At 39.9% G+C, this 17,656-nt stretch overlaps 1 protein-coding gene across 3 annotated transcripts in view; it reads right to left on the reverse strand.

Moving 5' to 3' along the window:
• Positions 1 to 1,148: 1,148 nt before the first annotated feature.
• Positions 1,149 to 17,656, reverse strand: part of trim44 (tripartite motif containing 44) — a 60,774-nt gene continuing 44,266 nt past the window's right edge. For all 3 annotated transcript variants that reach the window (XM_085411821.1, XM_085411819.1, XM_085411820.1), the window contains exon 6: positions 1,149 to 2,537. In XM_085411821.1, coding sequence (XP_085267947.1) covers positions 2,453 to 2,537 — 85 coding nt within the window. In that variant the 3' untranslated portion in view covers positions 1,149 to 2,452. The remainder of the gene's footprint in view (positions 2,538 to 17,656) is intronic.

Raw genomic sequence — 17,656 nt, forward strand, 5'->3', positions numbered from 1 at the left:
CAAATACACAAACAGCTTTTTTTCTTCTTGCCCCATAAGAAAAGTGGAGGTCTTAAGACTGAGCTTCTGTTTATTTGCACACCTTTGTGACGGTGTGTGATCATGCTCGGTGAAGTGTACGAGGAAGAGCAGGTGTAATTGGGTGTGGAAAAAAAGAAACCTCGTGGTCTCCCAGCTAAATGAGATCCGACAATCGTTTCCTCTGCATTTTCTCCCCTGACAACGGGCACATTGTCCCCCTCCCCTCCCTTCTCAGGTTTGTCATTATTGCTCCATGACATAAGCAACGCACATGAAGGGATAATAAAACCAGCCTCCATTTGATAACACAGGAGCTTGTATCTGACTATGCCCACGCCTAACTAACTTAAATCAATTTAGCCGCAGACACTAAAACGCTCACAACAAAAGAGAATCTCTAAAGGGGTTTAAGTGCTCTGGGGCTTTGACAGGAGGCAATGGCTTAGTAAATGTTGGAAGATCAAAAGTTAAACCAATTAGAGAATACCAAACTAGATGTTATCATCTAGATAGCAACCAGAGGCTAAATGAGTTTGTCAGAGTCAATGTCTCAGTGTTTTGTTTGAGTCAATATTTCAATTATGCTCTAAGAAAGCATTCTTGGCTTGATGAAGCAGCTCAGGGAGAAACTGGGTGTGAAGTGAAATGCGTCACACGGTGTGTCTGAAAAGTAATGTGAGAAAGGAACACGAGTGACGGAGAGACAAAGCCTTTCAGATTCAGGTTAGGAGTTGATCAAAGTGGGTTCTAGCTCATCTGAGACTATAGGCATGAAGCTAGTGTGCATTTAAATGCATTTGTGGAGAAGCAGAGACCCTAAAGAGCTCTCCTGCTCCATCACCCCCTCTTGTTTCCAAACCTCCCATTCCCAGCACTTTCTGAATGTGTTGCTTCTTTGAATTTTAATGGAAAAAGATTCTCCACTTCCCGATTTCCCTCTTTAGGGCATTTCATCTTGTTTCCTGTCTCTATCTATCAGAAAAAGGAAAAGTCTCACATGCCTGTAAGGTTTTCTGATAATGGTGACTTGGTTGACTGATGATCTTCATATGTTTCTAGAGTTTTGCAAGAGATAAAAACAATTGCTCTTAAAGTGGAGATATGAATGTCATTATCTGCATCCAATCTAAGAAACAAGCAGTTTATTTATAGATTTAAGACAAAAATAGACAAATAAAAACAAGTGAAAACATCAGATAGCCAGACTCCTGTGTGCTGTTATACTAGGAAAAAGAAAAAAAAGCGCTTTCAGTTTTTTAAATAGACTGTTGACAAACCAACATTTCCCTTGGGAAGGTATACGCTCAGTGCATCTTAGTGTAGTGCTACAGTGGTGAAGTCATGTTGTTGTCAAACTTGTCCCACATATTATGGGTGACACAGCTTTCAATTGTGGATTTAAGGCAACAGAATCAATCACATTAAAAACAAACTGCTGATACAGACAGACGCATGGCAGTACATCATAAATGAAAGGTATGGATGAGCAGGTCAAGGTAGGAGGTGCATACACTTGTCTGGAATGTAATCTGTGACTCGGTGCAGATTGGCCAGGAGTAATGAGCCTTTACATTACAGTACATAAAAGGTGATAACTGCTGGAGAGCTGTTTTGCGCAAAATGTGGTTCAATTTTCACCTAACAAAGAGTCAGCAACATTCACCGATCGATAGATGTCAAAATGTCCCCCCACCTTTGATAATAAATCTGACAAGCACATGAGGAAGTGGCACAAATCTACAAGCCTTCTGAGACAGGGTAGGGCAGAGGATGTGGGGAAAAGAGAAGGTGAAAGCAACAGGATGATATAAAGCACATATGACAGTTTCCTTTCCCCCTCCCCCTTTTATACAATCAACATAAAACACCCAGAACAATAAATTCTCTTGACAATCTAAGGCATTGTGGCATCTGAGAAATGCTCCCTTTTTATATCCGAGAGTGTTCAGAGGGTTTGTCAAGACAGCAGAGCCAAAATGATATTGCAAATAAATGAAGAGTGAAGTGCACCGTGTCAAAGAATTTCCTATTGCTGACATCAGTTTGGGCTTAACATATGCTTTGCTCGGCTGCCTACCCAGGCTACCGTCTAAGTCAGCCAGGCTCACCAGTAAGCCAAGGATCTGACTGGCTGTGAAAATTGAGCCTGATGGTAATTGATTGCACATAACTTGCGTGCTTCAATTAAAGAAAGTTAGTAGCTAGTGAGGAATTAGAAAAGTTTGAGTAGAAAAGATGTGGCTATCCATATTTGTCACAGTAGCTTTCTTCAAGGTCACTTTACTGCCAGCAGGCACTGAAAGGGGAGGGCGAGGTCCCAGGGAGATGGCTGACAGAGAGAGGGCCAGCCTGACAGCTCAAGCGAGCTGATGGCTGGCTGAAGCAGACAGTGAAGGACAGGTGGACGTAATAAGAGTCTGATCTTCTTGTATCAGGGGGCGTGGTCCATTGATGGTCCAGAATCATTGTCTTCAAAGTCCCGTGGGTTCATGGGCTCTGCTCGTGGCTCAGGCAGCCTAGATGACAGAAAAACACACATGTTATATCATATCCAGTCTTCCAGCTTTTCCTCTCTTTTATCTTTTTCCGCAAACATCTGAAAGCTGTCACACAAACAGCACCGTGCCACCCACACAGTTCAACACTCACGCATGTTATGGAAATATAATAAACCTTTTGTGAAATGTAATCAGCTTCAATCAAGCTACGCCTTAAGTAGAAATCATCCATTCTGTCGGTTTTATATCAGCAGCTCTGAGCTGACAGAGACAAAGTGATAGCTAAATTGCAGGGACCTGTTGTAATTTGAGCCTGGCTGATAGATTCAATTTCACTGGAGACAGTCTACACTAATCATATGCTCTAATTGGACAATGTCGAAAGGGTGACGGAGCACTGGTGATGCCAGATAAGCAACTCTCCTGTAACTTCTCTCCCACCCGATCTTTCTCATTATGATTTTCCATCTAAATCGACAGGCCAACATCCATTTTTAAAAGACTACATGTCAGCATCTTTTTCTAAACACACACACATACACACATTTATTCACAGTATGTGGAAGCTATTTAATTCACAGAGATTCAGTGCACTTTAGGGCTATGCCATTTAATCTCACCGTTCAAATACATCAATTCAAAGCAATCGCTTTCTATGACCTTGGGCAGGTAGTTTGCATTTATATATGTGAATTTACACTCATCTATCAAAGCATGAATACGCAAAGAAGAGCTTAGTTCAAATAAACCTCTGACTTTCTACTTTGCAGGCCACAAACTACAGTAGAAGGACAAATAAACTATTATGGAGGTTTGATTGCCTGCATACTTAAAGATGTACATGAATGCCAGGCTTTTAATGCCTTTTCTTTATCACTCTCAATAGTATGTTGTATTGGTACAGTGCTGCTTTTTTCATATCTTTCAGTTTTTACATTTGGAGGTTTAATGACGAGCAAACAGCAACAGGTACATTTTAATCAATAATCTCTTCCACGCAAATGGTTACAAATGATAGTTAATAAAACAAATGAATATATTCCCAGACAAGCACTCGGTGCAGGAACTAATAATTGGAAAGCTTCTGCACATAGTATCAAAACAGTTATAATGCGAGTAACAGTTGTTTGTAGAACATATTAGTGTGATGTGGGTGCAACACAAGTCATTTTATAAAACATTCTCTCTGATGTCTTGAAATGTATGTAAGTTGATGTATAGGAGATGTGATGGAAAGATTTGTTATAATCAGACTGTTCAACAGTCTTGAGCTATTCTTTGTTATTCTTCATTCAATCATTAGACAATGAAAATGACTGAAAAAGTAGCCAATCTACTGCTTATACCTGAATATTTTCAGTGGAAATCCTTTTATCTATGCACTAAACTCAAGCGATGAATCTATACATTACAGAAAGCTTAGCAAAGAATCGGTATTAAATTGTACCTTTAGGCACTGTGTCACTAGCAGCCTGTCACAACAACACATAACATGTTCCCATTTCTTTAGTTCAATGTACAAAAAGTACCAACAATAACACAGTTTGACAGCCAACAAGATGATTCCCGAAGAGCTATTAGCAGAAAACTTGTATCTCGACATGATGTTCTTAAATTTTTTTTAGGAAACTCACAAGTGGAGGAGAAAAAAAAGAGACGGGTCTAAAAAAGGTATCTACAGGAAATGAACAGTATCCAAAAGTCAGTCATTCAGGACCCTTCAGCTGATCCATCTACTGTTTAAAAAAGTCGCATCAGAGATGGTCTCAGCAGAAGGGTAGCTGTCAAGAAGACATTATTAAGGAAGAGAACCAGAAAGAAAAGAATGAAGTATGCCAAACTACAGAAGAACGGACTGAAAATCAGTGGCAGTATGTTTTATGGAGTGATGGAGGACGGAGGGCAGGTCGTCTACTAAACTGAAAGTTGGTGGTTCGACCTCTGGCTGCTCCAGGCTGTATGCCAAATACAAATATCCATGGGCAAGCTACTAACTCCAAGTTGGTATCTAACCCCATGTGTGTGAATATCATGGTTTGGGGCTGCATTTTAGCCAGGGATGTCTTGACAATGTTGATGGAATTATTATACAGAAAAGTACCATCAGATCTTGGGTTTCATTTTTCAGTGTGACAATGACCCCAAACACACGCTTAGTAAAAGCATGTCTGGATAGAAAAACATACAATGGAACACTAGCAGTCATGGATTGGTCTCCCCAGAGCTTGGATCTCACTGACTAATTTAATATATTATTGAAAGACTATTACATCACGTAGTAGTATTCTACCTGTGGGTAGCTACAGTTAGTACTCTATACAACACCCAGCCACAATCTTAAAACACAGAAAACTGAAATAAGCTATTTCAATAAGATATTGACCCAAATGCTATTTTCAGTTCTACTACTACATACTAACCACCGAAACACTGACGCAGTGAATACTAAAGATATTAACACTAAGATGTTTTGACAAGACACAATAACCAGTTTAAAAGTGTCAGGACGATGTAAGATATTACATCGTCCTGACACTTTTAAACTGAAACTTTTCATCTAAGAACAAAAAAGCAGCAAACTAATAAATATATTCTAGACCTTATTTTGTGAATGTTACCTCATTTTTCTGTTATAGATACATTTCCTTCGATCTCTGCTTCCCTGAAGCTTCCTTGCCACCTTTCTTCTTCCATCTTTGTTGTCCATGTCATTTATACCACAATCTTTGAGGGGGAAAAAAAAAATCCCAATTTTTGTTACCAGGAAGCAAAACCTTTCAGAGCACTGCTCCCTGAATATTCCTGTCTGACACACTTTTGTTGGCAGAAACAAAGAACTGATTTCTCTCCCTTTCTGCACCTCCTCGAGGAGCAGATCATCACAATAGAAACTCAAAACAGGGAAGCTGATCAAAGAACACCATGACATGCAAGAATACCTGGTAGTCCCTATGTGTATGACCTGTAATTAGAACCATATTAGCCTTCCAGATCTCAATGAGTTCACACCAGTTTAGTTATTGGTCAAACTGTAAAACAACACTATAAACCAAGAAGCTATAATAATCATGCAGAAACACACACACACCTTGGCATCCAGCGCCAACTTACTGACTGCCAAAAGTAATGATATTAGAGTCAACAAGACAAATAGCACAGGGTAAGTTTCTATTTAGTTGTACAATCTCACTTAAGCGTCAAAATAATTAATTCTTCCACAGCTCCGTAAACTCAAATTCTTGGCAAAGTTACCTTTTGTGCTTTTATCCACTAGACCAACATGACTTATTCAAAAGCCTTAATGCAGTTGATGTTTTATTGATCACGACTGATCATTGCCTCCTTCTCTTTATGTGACCATGGCCAGCGGATAAGAGTAGAGCTGAAGGCTGAGAGGGCTGCTACAGAGCAGGCATGGTCTTCAGTGTAACGTGCTGGCTATGCTTCTGGGTGATGGATGGACAATAAGCATTGTGTGTGTGTGTGTGTGTGTGTGTGTGTGTGTGTGTGTGTGTGTGTGTGTGTGTGAGGGAGAAAGAGATACGGGTTTAGATAGGATTGATCGAGTAGGAAAAAGCTAATCTTACTAATGTTTCCTCTCTGAGTGACAAAGAAAAGTTTCACCAGTAGAACCAGAGTGACTCCATCGCTCACTAGAGAAAACCTCTGTCTCCCTGTGACAAAAACAGAGGGGGGGGGGGGGGGGGGGGGGCAAGCATGTGATGATCCCTATACTTTGACTTTTGTCTCTTTTAATCTTTTTTTTTTGTTTTGGCCATAGCCTAGGGAGCTCTCTAGTAGATGGAGGAGGGAGGGGTCCTTGCCCTGATTAAGTTTGAATTCCCTGCTCTTGGCAGAGGAGCTGCGAGACTCCTAAGTCATCATCCGGAAAGAGTCCCATCCTGCTGTGGCAGCCTTGCCAGCTTGAGCCAGCCTCATTGCCATATGAATAATCATACTGCAGTAGCTTGGATATGCTGTGTGTGTGTGTGTGTGTGTGTGTGTGTGTGTGTGTGTGTGTGTGTGTGTGTGTAAATAGAGAGACAGAAAAGGGAGGAGCTGAAAAGCAAACTGCAGGTCGCTGATAGGGGAGTGAGGTTCTCCTTGATTAAGCAAAGAGGTTGAACAAGAGTAAGGCTATGTACATAGTCCTCATGACAATCATCCGGAGGGGGAAATAACTATTGCAATTTGCATTTCCAAACAGTGGTGATGCCATCTAAGCGTACCCCATCACATAAGATGGCTGAGCCCATTCCTCAAGCCCTGGGGGTCTATGAGGTTTGGTCTAATGAGAGAGGATCCTTAATGGTTATTGATAGAGCCCATGAGGACAGACTCTTACCCTTACTCTCCAGTCAAGCAGTGCACTCTGCTACTATTTAATGAAGTAAAATTCGCTGCTTCTGAAGGATGATTTAACACTAAAAACAGATTTCTGACAAGAGATGACGAGCGAAAGGAGAGCAGAACATTAAGGAAATAACGAAGGAAGATGGTGAAAAAAATGTAAATGGCAACGTATAATGTAAAAAAGTAAAGACAGACTCGAGTATTATGAGTAATCTACCATCTACGCACTATTGCTTGATCTAATAGTCCTAGAGAGGCTTACATCCTTCTCTCTCTTTTGCCATCAAGTCATCAACATCCATCTTCTCTCCGTGGATTTATGTTCTTTCCTTTCATCTGACAACCTTGTCTACGGATGAGTAATTTAGAAATGGCCCATGCACACACACCTTTCATTAAAAGCACCCCTGTGATCTTCCCAGCACTTTGCACTGTGATGATCCTGTTAGCTAGAATTTGAGATATGAATGTATTCTAATGAGGAGAAATGTAAGGGCAAGTCAGAGGAGGGAAAAGGAGTGACACGGAAAGGTGAAGGAAGACCATTCGGTCGAGCTTCGGAACGCTAAATATCAGAGAACAAAGAAAGGAGAGCCAGAGTGATGGAAGAAAAGCGATATTATCTTGATTTAAATGTGTGCTGCTGAGACAAGAGGAAGGAAGTGGTAATAAATAAGAGTGAAAGGTATGGATAACAGATTTTAAAGCGTTTCTTTTAAAGTTCCACTAGTCCACATTCTTCAGGTTATTTACTACACACGAAACGGCAACAGCTTTTGGCAGGCTATAATACAAGCTCAAAAGGCAGTGCATTTAAAAAAGGAATATAATAAGCACAGCAGACATGTTAAGGAAAAAAAGAGTACCTGAAGATAAGCTAAAACTGTTTCAAGGTGAAAAAAAATCTGTTTAACCTAAGGAAATCCGAAGTGCTACATTCAACATAATGCATTCTTTGAGTGCAGTATCCAATATTTCTAAGTCAATAAATGATACCATACTTTATTAAAAATGTCTTTTTCTATTAAAAAAATAAGATGTTCCATTGATGGCCATCACATCTATTCAAATAAGATACAGTGAAGGGTGTTAGAGCTGTTTCCTTTAATAAATTTAAGAGAACAGCGATGTATCGAGGGGCTTAAGAACACGGACAACAGTATCCATATAAATTACATCTGCATAGTCAAGCACTCATAGGAATGTTGCCAAGAACAAGGACACAAGCTATAGAAAGAAGCTTGCGTAGGGAAAAAGCATGCCCATAATTAAGTAAGTCTATTGATCTTAGTCCCCTAAAATTTGCTGGATTAATTTCGCAATCAGCAGAACAAAATAAGTGTGAGCATTTCTAAATGCCCTGACACAGTTGTTAAGGTCCTGGCGGCAATCCATTCAGGTGCTATTTTCCCCTATCCTTAACATCTGAGACATTTCTTGTAATATCCTTAAGGAACAACAACAAACTGTTTTGTTGGCTGTGTAATGAAATGTTTAGTTTGTCTCGAAGGTGTAAAATTAGAACATGATCACTTAAGATTAAGGCAAGCACCACTGACAGAAATTTATGTGGTTTATTCTTTAAGATTAAATCTAGATGCGTTGATGTTTCTTGATTTTTGGCATGTGGCTAATTAGGAGTTGAATTTAATTTAATTCAATACACTAATTCTTTTTTTTAAGGAATTTCTTTTCCAGATAAATGCTTGTGAGAATGGCATCTATCTAGGAGCAGATGCATCCTAAAATGCCTTGAGGAGCAGACCTCCTGGGCTGGATGAATCAGTGAAGCCAGCGAAATTCAAATCCCTGATGCTGAGGAAAGGAAAGATCACTTGAAAGGTCACAGAGAAATTATCCATGCACTAAAAAAACAAAAACAAATAAAGAGGTGATTGCTGCACCTTGAGAGACCTGGCATCAAATCAAAGGCAGGCTTGCTGGTTTGAACAAGTCATGCTTACAAAATAAGTTTCTTCCCTGAACATACCAACATTACAGGCCCTATTATCTGCAGCCTTTCCTAAGCAGTTTTTTTTAATCTTCTGAACAACAAATGAAGCTCCCTCGCACACAGCCTGAAAAATTCAGGATTCTTTATTCAGCTCGGAGGCACTGGGTCATGAGTAAGACATGGTGTTCTGGTGGAAGTGAAAAGGCTGGCCCAGATAGCAGCACTAAACCTTTATATATAGGATACAGAGTAAGGGTGAAAAAAAAGGAGGATGTGGTGGGAGCATGAGATTAAGACGAAGAAGTCAGCTTGTTTGGAACTGTGCACTACAAAGCATGTCCGACTTCTACTAGGTGAAGATGGATTCAAGGACCCAAGAACAGATCCTCGAGACCCTCACCCAGAGGAGTTGCAGCTCAACTACGAGCAGTTCCCAAAAACCATAGTGCAACTGCAGAGGCAGTACAACTAAAAACACCTCTATATAGTGAAGAAGAAACAACTGCTAAGGGAAAGGAAATACTAGTATCAGATGCCCAGATCTCTCTGGTCTGATGGCAATGGCACAAGATGGAAATTCAAACTGGGGAAACAACCAAAACATCTCTGATGGTATGCCCAGTAATATCTAAATGATGTGTGTGTGTGTGTGTGTGTGTGTGTGTGTGTGTGTGTGTGTGCGTGCGTGCGCGCAAATATAGATTCTACCGGCTAAAAGGCACAGTTGCATTTTCCCCTCACTCTTCTATCACTTTCTATGCCTTCATTGATTAGTTTCAAAGTGTGACTGCATCTGCTTCTTTTGACAACAAATGATTTTTCTATATTCTGACCTTCAGACAAAATCTGTCCAATTTGGCCAAGTAGACTGAGGAGAAAAGCTAACTATTTTCTGCACTGAGAGCTCTAAAAATTCAGAACAACGCACCCCAACATCAGGCTATACAGGTCAGTAAAGTACTTACCTTTATCTACTGTTTAACAATTCATTTTATGTGCATATTTTTGGCCACCTTTTTATGTCTCCAATATTGTTCTTTCTGCAGTTTCGTTTTATTTGTAATTCAAAACACCTACAATATTACAAGGTTTTTGTCTGTTATGGCAGAAAAATAAAACCTCCGAGTGTGAGAACAGTAATCGAGAGGCTGCTGTTTGAGCAAAGGTGTGACATGCAGTGCAGGCATTAGAGGTGGATATCAGAATCGATGAGTCACAGCTGGAAATTCATCTGTTTTTAAACCACTGACTGATGCACTGCATTTCATATTCGAAAAAGCATAAATACACTTTGCAATTGTATTATTTGAGAGTCACTTTAACATAATGACACGCAAATAGGTGGCATGCTGGGTGGGTCTGGATGGTTTCATTTATTTTGGCATAAAATATTCCATTTTGCTTTATATTTCCTAATTCACTGAGGATTTAAGCACAACAACAACGAGACGGGTTCCCAGAGAAAAACATTAGTAGCCATATCGAAATCAGTAACACATTATGATACTCTACAAAAAAATTCATGATGTTAGAGTCTTGCCTTGACACAAATAAAATAACCACAACACTGTTATTCCTCCTTGAGATGGGAGATCATCTACAAGGCTGTTAAAACTCCCCGGGCAGTTTAATGACAAATCCGTACATAGCGACCCCGCCTGCATGTGTGCACTAACCCTTGTCGAACAATGCTTGTAGAAATTTCGGCTTTGTTTACATCGTGATTTATTGAGCTGAAAAGATTCTTTACCCCAGGAAATATAACTGGTACCATCACAATATTTAGACTGCAGCAGACTGCAAAACTGTAAGAAAATACTGTTATACAATTATTTAATTTTTAAACGGCTCCAATCCAAGAAATGGATTCATAATCTTCTATCCAATCAGTTATGAATTAAGCACACAAACCTTTTTCTAATTAAATTTTATTTTGAGATAAAAGTCTTTAAATATTCATATTTAAACTCTGGTGATCACTGGAAGAGAGTGAAACAAACTTGTAGACCAAAGAGAAAACCGACTAATATGATGCAAACTGTGAAAAGACTGACTAATTGCTATAAACAATGACAGTCTGCCTCTTTCAGAGTCACTGGTCTATTCATACTGTTCGCTGGGACTGTCTGTCCCCAATAAACATTGCAGCACCCTGTGGTGTCTTCATGCTGCTCCAAAGACTTAATCAGTTCGCAAAGGAAGTCAAGAGACAAGGCACAATAACAGGCAATGAATCATGGTACAGGGGACAGGGAGCTAGGGGCTGTTTAAAATGACCCTCTGTGAGCACCACAGCTTATTCATCAGAACAAAACGGGAGCAGCGAGGATAAAATCCATCTCATCATCCACCAGATGTATCGCCTTAAGTAGAACCCGTTCAAACTCATGTTCATGCATGCGATTATTTTTTTAAATATACATCAGGAAGTGTGCTGCTTACTACTCCAACCAAGGAGTGCGTGCAAGCAACCGACCGCATGATGCATGTGTTGCCAAGGATGCTTTCTCCTGTGTAGAGAGTGCACGAAGCGAGACAGAAAAGGTGGGTGAAGCAGAATAAAATGGTGTGCTGACGCCTAGCCAATCAGAACAATCACACAGGTCTGTCTGTGCTGCAGCACGTATAAGAAGTTGGATGAACACCATTATCCCATAAACTAAATTCTTGATCATTTCGACACAGCTACCTGCTGTTAATCATACAGAGGAATTAATGCAGAGCCATTCAGATAAGAGCATTAAACCACTGTAGAGCCTCTATCTTACATTGGCTCACTTTGTAAGTTTGAAATTTCTGTGACCACGGGGGCAATTGAGAAATTAATCGAGGAGAACTGCAGCAATCCAATCCCGTAGCCCACAAACATAAAACTGTTGATTAGTGTTAATGGTGAATTAAAACTGCTTCAACAAGAAGAGAAGCATCTTGTCACTTGCTAGGTAAATAGCTGTGTGCAGACAAGGGATACTTTCTTAAAAGCTCTTCTACACCATGGGGTTTTTAATCTGTCAACAATTACCTTGAATAGCACACCCCTATAGGCTTGTATGCCTCATCCATCGCTCCCTGCTTTTTCCTTTCAATTTTCTACAACCATTATACCCTTGGTCACAAATTAAATGGCAATGAATGGCATTAAAAAGATCCCTTAGAGGAGCGCAAAAGTAGATAACAGAATCACCGTAATGGTTCTCCAATGTCTAACAAAGGGAGCGGTATACGAGGACAACTGTACTGGATGTGGGTTGATCTTGAGGACATTATAATTTGCCATTTTCTACACTTCTACATTATTACAAATATGCCGGTATTCATTTTTATAACACCAAAAAACTAGGTTCCATTTCTAAACTGTAAGGGTACTTATCATAAATTGCTCACTGTGATCTAACCTACAGTCTTGTGATAAAATGCAAACACTGCTGTTTGCTGTTTCACTGTGAAAGAAACAATCCTGCAAGAGCACCACTGCACTGGCAGCATGGCTCTGGACTAACTGATGGGCGAGCCTAACAGTTGTGCAACTTCTGGAATCAACATGTATGCAAATTTTAAATGCAGACTTTGGTTTAAATCGAAATTCCAGTAGTACCTTTGAAGTTTGAATCTAAAGCTCACAAGAGTGAAAATAGGAGAGAAAAACACACTGAAGAGATAAACTTTTATCTGTTTCTCAAGAAGGCAGCATCACCTTACAGGTAATGAATAGTGACAGGTTACAATATACATACTCTCCTTTTTACTTAAAACTTCTTGCATTTCTTCTCCCTAGTGCTTCTGACTCCAGCATAGCTGTTATGTTTCCTGGTCCAATCTCTGTCCTTTATTATATCCTATGTCAGATTCCACCCTGTGTTCCTGACTGCAAAGGAACTACAGTAAGATTGAGCCAGGGTTTCTGAAGGGAGGTCTTGGTTGCCTCATTTATACAGTCTGTTATATGACCAGTGAGCTGGCTCTGTCCCAGAGGCAGACAGCCATTATGAAGACTGACTAGTCAAAGCAGCGCCCACACATTTGGCAGGCTGGCACGGCTGCCCTCTGTTGCCTCTTTTTAAACAACCCCATTCTTTAACAGCAGAATGTTGACGCCTCCTTAATAAGTGGAGAGCTCAGGTGCCCCAATGAGCTATCCTGGAATCTGGAGAGATTTTGAAAATTAAATCCTCTTTACACTAGATTTGCAGCAATCATAGTGGCTGCAATCTCTTCCTTCATATACGAAATGATGTCATGGACACAAATGGACAGAAAAAGCAATGGAGAAAAAAAAAATTGTGTGTCTATGAGACCAAGATACATGGCCAGAGTTGGAGAACAGACTGGCTATTAGGCAGAGCCTTCTGTCGCTTCAAAACTCCCCCTCCCCTGCATCCAAGCCCTCACTGTGAAGGACACCCAGACAGACAGCCCAGAAAACCTGGGCTTCAGACTGTCACAACGCTCATCTTGCCAGATAAAAGTCTCATATGCCTCATGCGGCCCTCCCCGCTTTTTTTTTCCTCCACTGAATGTTAAACACACTGTGGAATTAAAGGACTTCCTCAGAGTGCAGCAAGAAGATCTTTCGCTTGCAACAAACAAAAAGATTAACAGTTGTGATCTCTACCACATAACTGACTTTAAAGCTCAAATTTCAAATGCAAACCTGGTGCAACGATGCCTAAGATTAACATCGAGCTTTAAAGATGGTGCTTAACAAATTAAGACTAGCCTGGACACAATTCTTTTGTTTTTACTCCTGCAACACGGTTAGATGCAGAAATTCCACACAGTGAAATACAAAGTGTTGGGGCTTAAAGTCTCCCCAGTGTCCCCTGACTTATAAAAACTTTATGTGTACTAATGCATCCTGTAAAACATCAGTCATAAAATTCTGCCTTTTGAAGGTCACATGCTGTTATTGCATACTTCATCATCAGCAAACGGGAAGCAATTTCCTTTTTTATTTAACTTTATTTATTTATTTGTTTTTGAAAGCTAGACCTTTATCTGTAATCACAGGTGAATAAAAATGTTAATGTCTGCTTTACATGCACAACTCTCTATATGATAAACAACATTCATAAAAAAAACCCCTGCGTGTTAATTACCTACAAAAAAGCAGTTATGAACAAATCGTTTGAAGGGGAAATGAGGATGGGCAAATGGGGCTGACTTCAGAAAAAGCTATTAATTTTTCGTTCACATCCCTCCCCTCAGAGAATAATGCTGGATTAAGGTGATTTTGTAAAGTGCATGCTAAATCTCCCATTAGAATCCTGAGGTAGTTAAATCCAAAGCATCTCCTCATTCCTCTCTACCCAATACTATAAATCTACATGGTGACAGGGCTTGTCGTGAGGCTGCTGAATTAAACATGCCAACTGTCGCACACTCCTACTTCCTCTCACTGCCAGAATAACTGATCAGAGGGGTAAAGTGGGGACTGGAAGAGGCACAGTGCCTTGTGTGTGATGTGACATTGTTTCCTATGTCCAAATGTGGAAGGGAGATGTTTTCCAGAAGTGTGAGAGTATGGGTTACTGCACTTTCTGCGATGACAGTTCATACCTAGAGCCAGCGTTTGATAAGCCACTGATTCATAGCCCCTTGGCTGAGCCTGCTGCTGTTGCCCTGCTACATCTTCACCAAGCTGAAATCAGACCTGTAATTTCACCCGAAGAGTAACGCGATGTGATACGCATGTGTACATGTGTTTCTGATTAAAGTGGACATGGGTCAGACAGCACGAGGAAGGCTTCTGTGCGTGAAAGAAACCATCTCTTCACTCTGTGAAGAGATGGTTTCACAGAGTGAAGAGATGGTTTCCTCATTCTTTTCGTCTCTTCCCTAATTACCTCATCCATGTGAGTGTGTGTGTGTCTGAGTGTTGTTTGTGTGGCTTCTAGAATGAATAATGAATGTTTATACAGAGTGTGACACCTTTTGAGAGATTTTACTGTGTGTGCATGAGCACTGCATGCACAAAAGGGTGCATGGCCAAGTCTTATCAGATCCAATATGACAATCTGCCTTGTGGACAGAACCCTCAAACAGGGACTGTGTGTGTGTGTGTGTGTGTGTGTGTGTGTGTGTGTGTGTGTGTGTGTGTGTGTGTGTGTGTGCATGAGAGAATAAGAAAATAGATTACAAAGAGCCTATTTTTCCTATTTGTAAATGGGAAAAGTTTTTTGACAAGAACAAGACAGGAGAAGAGGAACTCTAATTGCCTAATCCATTTCCTGTACAGTATGTCAATTCTGCCTTCCCAAGGCCAAATCATTTTATTTTCTTGAGCAAACAAAACTCCCAAGCACTACTAGACTGAATATGCTACATGCCCAATCCACTAATTATTATCTGGCTGGTCAATTTCTCAGTCTCACTGACATTTCCAAAACCCTTATAGTCCAGAGGGGTATACTATAAAGTGAGATTAATGGCTTAGCGAGCCGTGTCGATCTTAAAGTTTTCTGAGATTTCTGTGTCACAAAAGTGGCTCTCTTTTTACCTGGCTAAATCACTGCAGTAACTTATACTGAACACATAACCTGTTCGGGTTATGTGTTCAGAGTTTTGATTTAAAATTGACTGGGAGTGACAGCTTTTACTGATTCTTTTATTTACAGCATAGATGGATCAATAAATGTTTAAAGTGTGTTATAGATTCTCTGCTGGGGAACAGATTTTATATGTCTAAGTTGTTAAGCAATGACTACCTAAAACCACAGTGCAAACTGTGCATCGCACTGTCATGGGAATGTTCGTGTTTGGTGATGCAGAAAATACATAAATGTTGTTATAATTAATTCTAATCTGCCGTTAAGCCACTTTTGCACTGCTGGAATTGCAGAACAGAATTCACACCAAGAATATCTGTTCAATCAATACAATCAATTTCACTGTCATTTTCCAACAAACTAAAGTGATTTTCACATCTCTTTTATAAGAGTATGGGAGAGCCACCTTTGATTTAATTCCATTTTATTTATATAGCACATATAGCACAAGACAACAACAGTTGCCTTTTATATTGTAAGGTGAAGCCCCTACAATAAATACAAAGAAAACAGAAAAAAAGAACAACAATCAGATGACCCTCTATGAGCAACCGCTTTGGCAACAGTGGAAAGGAAAAAAAACCCCAAAACTCCCTTTTAACACGAAGAAACCTGCAGCAGAACCAGGCTCAGGAAGGGGTGGCCCTGCCCTGACTGGTTGGGGGGTGAGTGGAGGAAAATAGAACAAAGTTGTGTTGTGGAAGAGACACAGAGATGGCTCTAGTAAAGGGATTGATTTTAAAGTTTCTGAGCTTCACGTTAGAAATACTCATCAGTACCCACAGCGCTTGCATTGTTAAAATAATTAACTTGAATTAAAATGTTTATTTTAACACTCTTTGTGCTTACTTGTAACAATCTTGCATTATTGTATTTATTTTTATGTTTCATGATTTGTAGTGATTTTTAATCCCTATTTTATCATCATTATCTGATAACATCTGTGGTTGTAGTAGGCGGGTCTCGCAGGAACCATTTTGAGTGGAAGAGTCATAAGAGACTGAAGCTGGAGTTTTACATTTTGTCAAGCCAGCTAATGCAAAGAAAGCCTGGATGTACTGAATTTTGTATTTTTGTATTCTACCTTACAATAATTTTTATATTGTAAGGTAATAATACATAAAGAGAAAAACCCAACAATCATTTGAGCAAGTGCTTTGGCGACAGTAGGAAGGAAAAACTCCCTTTTAACAGGAAGAAACCTCCAGGCTCAGGGAGGGGCGGGGCCATCTGCTGTGACCAGTTGGGGTGATATTAATGTGTAGCCAATCGTCTGCCCATCAGCTGGGACTACTTTTTTCCCCCCTTTGTAAAATTCCCAGTCACTACAGAAATAAACATAATGATTTTAGTGATTCCAATAACTTTTATGTTGTCCACAGTAAAGTAATGCCATTTACTGTTCCCATATGGCAAATGCTAATTAATGAGGTAATCGCGCATTGTGTGACATGTTTATTAAATACACTGCAGTGAAAATTGGGACGTTCACACAAGCGCACTTAGTGTTTAGGTTATACCTAAGCCTTATTATTGATTTAGACTTGTGTAGTGAATCTCCAGGAGCCTATGACATACAGTAACTTGTGCAAGTGGCTGATGCTGTTGCCAGCATGTGTGGTGCATTATCTGTTAATTACTGTGTCTCAGACATAAAACACATAAAATGGTGGGACTTTGCTCCTTCCTCAATCCCCACCCTTTGTTGTGCTCCTTTTTTTCTTTATAGGTACTTCTTTGTACTTTCTCTCACGTCTATTCTGGTAATTCATTAATGTCCTTCCAGGAATTTGGCAACATCTGTGAGTCCTTATATTGAGGCTATCACAGTTGATGTGCGCTGTATAAATGTGACATGTATTTACATTTCTAGTGAGCTGCACATTAGAGCAGGGCGATATGACCAAAAATATTTATCACGATATACATTTGAAAATTTGCGATAATGATATAACTGACGATATAATTGACACTAGATAAAATACTTTACATCCCCCCATCAATGTATTTTCACTTAAACAAGCAGCTGTTTTTTATGTGCATTAAAGTTATATAAAAATATAACAGTGGAAATGCAAATTCCTTGCTGACAGTTTAACCAAAAGGCATTTCCAGCTGAAATTGGCCGACATATCCTCAGCATAACCATGTATAATATCCACAAAACTTAAAAAGAGGTTATACACACACAATACGGTAATATGTTGAAGCACAGTACGTATCACTCCGCGAGGCGCCTGCCTACGATATAGCCGTAATGCTCCGACAATCCATCAAGCGGTGCG

Source organism: Rhamphochromis longiceps, linkage group LG7 (assembly GCF_057381845.1).
Source record: "Rhamphochromis longiceps isolate RC_006_pf linkage group LG7, R_longiceps_female_GT1.1, whole genome shotgun sequence".
NCBI lineage: Eukaryota > Metazoa > Chordata > Actinopteri > Cichliformes > Cichlidae > Rhamphochromis > Rhamphochromis longiceps.